At 37.2% G+C, this 6,000-nt stretch overlaps 1 protein-coding gene across 3 annotated transcripts in view; it reads left to right on the top strand.

Moving 5' to 3' along the window:
• KIAA0232 (KIAA0232 ortholog) overlaps window positions 1-5,456 on the top strand; it is a 130,882-nt gene extending 125,426 nt beyond the window's left edge. For all 3 annotated transcript variants that reach the window (XM_067556425.1, XM_067556426.1, XM_067556427.1), the window contains 2 exons: window positions 1,734-1,831; window positions 2,809-5,456. In XM_067556425.1, the coding sequence (XP_067412526.1) occupies window positions 1,734-1,831; window positions 2,809-2,988 (278 nt within the window). In that variant the 3' untranslated portion in view covers window positions 2,989-5,456. The remainder of the gene's footprint in view (window positions 1-1,733; window positions 1,832-2,808) is intronic.
• The last annotated feature ends 544 nt before the right edge of the window (window positions 5,457-6,000 follow it).

The raw sequence follows: 6,000 nt of genomic DNA on the forward strand, positions 1-6,000 counted from the left end.
ACCGGCTGCCAACTAGCTATCGAGCTGTTGATCACTACCCGTTGAGCCCGATGATCTACCCAGCTTTCTATCCATCTTATAGTCCATTCATCAAACTCCTACTACTTTAACTTGCTGATAAGAATAGTGTGGGAGACCATACCAAAAGCTTTGCTAAAGTCAAGATATATCCACCGCTTTCCCCACATCCGTAGAGCCAGTCATGTCATCATAGAAGGCAATCAGGTTGGTCAGGCATGACTTTCCCTTGGTGAATCCATGGTGACTGTTCCTGATCACCTTCCTCTCTTCCAAGTGCCTCAAAATAGATTCCTTGAGGACCTGCTGCATGATTTTTCCAGGGACTAAGGTGAGGCTGACCGGTAGTTCCCCAGATCTTTCTCCTTCCCTTTTTTGAAGATAAGCACTGTTTGCGCCTTTTTCCAATCATCCAGGACCTCCCCCAATCTCCACTAGTTTTCAAAGATAATGGCCAATGGCTCTGCAATCATGTCAGCCAACTCCATCAGCACCCACAGATGCATTGCATCCAGCCCCATGGACTTGTGCATATCCAGCCTTTCTAAATAGTCCTGAGCCTGTTCTTTTAGCACTGAGGGCTGCTCACCTCCTCCCCGTTCTGTGTTGCCCAGTGCAGTAGTCTGGGAGCTGACCTTGTCTATGAAGACAGGCAAAAAAAAGCAGTGACTACTTCAGCTTTTTCCACATCATCTGTCATTACGTTGCCTTCCCCATTCTGTAAGGGGCCCACACTTTCCCTGACCTTCTTCTGACCTGGGACCAATACAGTTACAACAACAATTCATACATTTATTCTAAAACATTAAATTATCATTTTATGTGTTCTAGGCCCAATAGTAAAAAGTCACAATTCAGTATAACTACAGAATTATTGCATAACAGCAAATAAATGGAGTCAGACAAACAGATAACACAAAAGAGTTGAATCTTGAACTACACTTTGTTACAGCGTCATACACATACTAACCAGTATGGTTACACTTGAACCATCACTAGCTGAGAACTCCATTAAACAACCTTTGCTAATACAAGTTATGGTCACAGAACTACTTTTTAATTTGTTTAATGAAGATGGTGTCAATCTTTCTAGAGTCCAACATATTTTTAAAAATATTAATGTAATTGTTTTATAGGATAAATATTTTTTGAAAAACCTCTATCTGTATACATGGTAACTTCCCATCATTCCTCTGAGCGAAGTTTGCCTATTTTTTCACTGCCACCTGCTGGTGAGCTGTCATACCAACTTTAGTGGTAGAATTTATTTCATCTGTGGAAGTGAGAAGGCATAGAAAAGACAGGTGAAATCCTGCTCCATTTAAGTCAATGGCAAAATTTCTGTACCATTAACTTTAATGGAGCCAGGATTTCACCCTGTGTATTTAAAATCTGATATCTCTTACAGAAAGCGTTTTGTTTTTTTTTTTACAGATTTTCAGTAATTAAATGATATTTTTCTCTTTAAATGTAGAGATATTCCTTCTAGGTGAGGTTTGAGAGCACTCTGGTGAGGAGAAACCTGCATTGTACTTCAGTGTTTAAAGCTGTCTAACCAGAACCTTTCACAAGCACTGAATTAACCCACAACTTAAATAAATCTGAAGAAAATGTATTAGATGTTATATGTTTTAGTGAACTATAGATAACCTTTTGCTTAATGAGATTTTCCTCTTCTTTTTTGTCCCTCCACTCGAAAATAAAAATATCTCAAGAATGTTACACAAATGCCAAGGGAGAGAATGGTATAGGAGAATACCCAAATGTAAAGGAAGTTCTCAACAATGAAGAACATCTTTTAGATTTTAATATGGTGAGTGATTTATTTTAAGGTTGTGCCACCTTTTCCTTTGTCATCACAGTTCTTGAGGCTGGCCCCAGTTATATTCCAGACTACAAATTCTCAATTTCTCTGCATCTCAATTTTGAAGCCATTTCCTTGTCCTGGCATTCTTCTCAAACCCCTGACCATACTTACCCTGTCTTTTGGCCAACAGGGTGGAATGCGACCCCTCTGGAGTCATATGAATTGCGTGCCAGATGTGCTGTAAGAGTGCTGTGAATTAAAAATACAGAGCTTACTTCCACTAACTAGGGTGGGACAGTGTGCTCCTGTAAGCCACATAGAAACAACTGTTATGGGGAATTATCAGTATGCACCTTAACTTTGTGTCCTCATAAGTGACAAACTACTGCTTGGGTGAATGGTACTTTTGCACTAGCAGAAAATACCTTTTGTCCCAGCTATTGCGACATTTCACTTTTGCCAAGGATGATAGCGTGGATACTTCTCTACCTAGTGAAATGCCCAATAGAATATATTGTGTAGAACTGCTAGCATCTAGATTTTGCACTCAAGACATACTCCTGTGCTATTATTGACCCAGCAGTAAATATGATGCATTTGCAGAAGTGAGGAGTGATGCAGACAGATTAGCATGATGTGGGACCTTTAAGATTTGGGAGTAACTTGGAGACTTACTCCCCTATTAGCAGTGATAATGATGTACACAGAATTACAAATGTGATTCAGTAATTGGCAAGAGAGTCAGAAATGGAAAACTAAGAATGAAAGCGAGAATGAAAAAAATGCTGTCCTAAATGTGAACTTGTCATCACATCCCAACCCTCACTATTCACATAGATAGAAGTGAGAACTCTCACTCTGAATAACTGTCCTCTTGCTCCTAACACAAAAAAATAAATCATTGTCTATTTATAGGCTGGCAGATTTTATAAACATGTTCTGTTTTCTACTGTACCAAATAAACTGTCAATTTAAATCCTTAGGTTTCTTCTGTTCATGAAGCAAGATGTGCAGATGATAGAAATTCTGGAGCAAAACCAAATGGCTTCAGAAAGAAGATATACTCCAGTGATAGCTCCAGCTCTGAAGACACAGCTTCAGAAGGTGGAAGTGAGTGGGCTGATCCTTGTGAGGAGGAGCTTTTTTCTCGAACTCACCTATAAAACTGCAGAATACAACAGATGATTTAAAAGTAACATGAGGTGGAAAACTGTCCTCCCTGAGGGTCTGTAGCTCTAAAACAACAACTTGAGTTTCCTCTTCAGTTAATGGATTCAGATGTGTATTTATCTTTCTCTTCTTGCTTATTTTATAGTTAGGGACATAACTGTCCTGTTGAATATTTTACTTTCTCCAAACTGTTAAATTCTTGGCTATTTGAACTAGACTAGATTGTGTTGTCAAATCAAGAATGGATGTGCATGTGCTTGTCTTAGTGGTACCACTGCTTTTTGCATCTTAACTGCAGTTATTTTCATTCGTAACTGTAGCCCTACCACTATTACTATCTTATTGGCATTGCAGCGTCTACAACAACTTCTGCTATTCAGAGACTTTAGCTTTTGGCACATTTAGGCTTTGTTCTTTGAGAACTGGGAGATAAATACTTAACACTGTAATCTATCAGTGCCTTTCTGAATGCAGGAGAAAAGCATGAATGACTTGTCCAGTCTTCATTCAGTAAATCTCATAACTTTGAAGTAGGAACAACAGGGTTGTGCTTTAGAGACTTACAGAAACTGTGTTTTCTATCCTATGATTCCCTCCTTCCCCCTCTCCCTCCCACCCCCACACATCGCGCAAACCAACACTGAAGATGCTATGGTTTGCAGTCTTGCTAACTGGAGAAGCCAAGGATTTTTGTAGGTATGGAGGCAATGTGGGTTTTTTTTTTTTTTTTTTTTTTTTTTGTCCTTTTTTTAGTGACCTACCGTTATAAGGTAGAAGTATAAAAAGATAACACCAAAAAAAAAAAAAACCCACTGGGTTGATATGCGGATTGTTGTGAACTTTGTAACAAGTAATAAGGATTTTGTCTGGTTGCAAATGATTGCATTCATGTAACCTGCAAATGCATCCTGTATTGAATTTGAGCCTGAATGACTAAAACTATCTCAAATCCTCAGAATGTTCAGTGTTTTATATGCAAAAGGTCAGTGCTTCACTTGAAAGAAATCCTGTGGCTACTGCAGTTAGCTGCTGTTGTGGCTGTAATTTAGTAAATCTCGTAGTTCATTTTGTGTTCCTGAGAGAATGTTAGGGGCAAGTTATGTGTGTGGTGGGTGGGTGGGTGGGGGGAAGTGATGACTTACAACATACATGTGTGATTGCAGTAGTGATTGTTGCTTTATGTGACTTGCTTTTAAATTTTATTTTGTTAACCTAGAAAGTCAATACATCATCAAGTTGCATCTGTACAAGACTATCAGCTCCTTGTGCTTTTAACACATTATGCAAAATTTATAAGCCAGGAGAAGCAATATTTGCAAAACTAAGCATCCTAAGTTTTTACCAACTAAGTTTTTTTTAAAACTAATTATACAATAGCAGCATGTCTATAACATCAGGAAATGCAGAAAGTCCAGTACTGACTTGAAAAAGCTTAACCGTTAATTTCAATGGGCAATAAAATTCATAAGAATTATAGTTATTTGAAATGTGATCTGAACTAGCTTTGAAATATGATCTGTGGTAGGGAAGTGAATTGAATAACTGAGTTTTGTTGCCTTTTCTTAATTGATAATACAAGAATTAAGATCTCTAGCTATAAAACCATGCAAGGCTGCACGTATCCTTTTTGTTGAAACCCTTACTTAATTGGCTTTGTTTGTCCTTACCAGGAAAATTTTTCTGATTCTACTATTAAACTACGTTATCTTAGGGTTTATATTCATACAACAAAAATTTTGACACTTTAATTTTTTTTTTAATTTTTATTTATTTGCAGATTTTGGATAGGTTTTTATGTATTTTACTATCTTCTGGAGCTTCCTTAAGAGGTTGTTTAGCACCTGCACTGAAAACTATTTATCTGTAAACGTGAAAGTAAAATGAACTTAATATGTAAATTCCTCAAATCACTACAAGGAAGAATGGAATAGAGCTTCATTCTAGAATAAAAAAAGACCAAATGGACATATTTCAAACACAATCTTTGGCTCAGTTTATTTTGAGTAGAGTTGCTTCTTTAGTAAGAAAGGGCTCAAAAACAACAAAGGTGTTGACTTTAGTTACAGTGTGGTCTAATATTCCAGCACCTTTGGGGAAAAATAAAATGGTATATATAATTGAGCTTGGGCAATAACAAATTGTCTATACTTGTTTTCATAGTTTAATGGCTAAAGCTCTGAAGCTTTCAGTGAGAGAGTTGAGGTGTGGTTTTTAGTTTTTCTGTATGGATAGAGACACAAAAAAGCATTAAAGGTTGGCAAACGCTGAACTGCACTGTGGTATGAAGCGCATTGCATATCCATAGCACTGAAATATCAGTTTTCCATTCCTGGGCTGAAATTTGTTTCTACTGTTTTGCTTCAAGTGGTTGTATTTGTTCTGATTTCATGTACACCAGAGTAACTGATTTTGTTTTCTTGTGGGGTTACTTAACACCAAATAAAAATATAAAAGGACAGTTGGATGGCCTCTGTGTACTTTTTTTGCTTTAGTTAAGATATATAATTCTTATTCAAAATTAAACATACAACACATAATTAAATATTTTGGGGTAGAGGATACAGCATGCAGATATCTAACATGAGTCTTCTTTCCACTGCTGTGTCTTTCTGCTTTTTCCTTGTGTTTTAGACTAAATTGAGACACTGACAATGCACTGCATGTGTCATTAAAATCTTTGGGCCCTTGAACTTGTCCAGAAAAAAATATTATTTTGAGAAGAGGTGAGCACTCATCAGAATTCCTGCCTAATTACTGTTGTAGAAAACTTCATGGCCTTAGGTTTAAAGCTCAAGTTACACTCAGAATCCTGTTGTTGAGAGAAGAAACTGGATCACTACAAAGAAAATTAATAAGAATAATCAAGTGGAAAACACTAATTTAACCTCCCTGATCAGTGGGATTGTGAGAATATTTTGTACATAGCACTGGTGGATGAAAGGCTGCAGTTTTTTTGTTTCTCCCCCAACCTAAACCCAGCCATTAGGATTCAGAATATGTATGAT

The sequence above is a fragment of the Emydura macquarii genome, unplaced genomic scaffold (genome assembly GCF_026122565.2).
Source record: "Emydura macquarii macquarii isolate MOO-44397 ecotype Brisbane River unplaced genomic scaffold, CSIRO-AGI_Emac_v2 contig_1768, whole genome shotgun sequence".
Lineage (NCBI taxonomy): Eukaryota > Metazoa > Chordata > Testudines > Chelidae > Emydura > Emydura macquarii.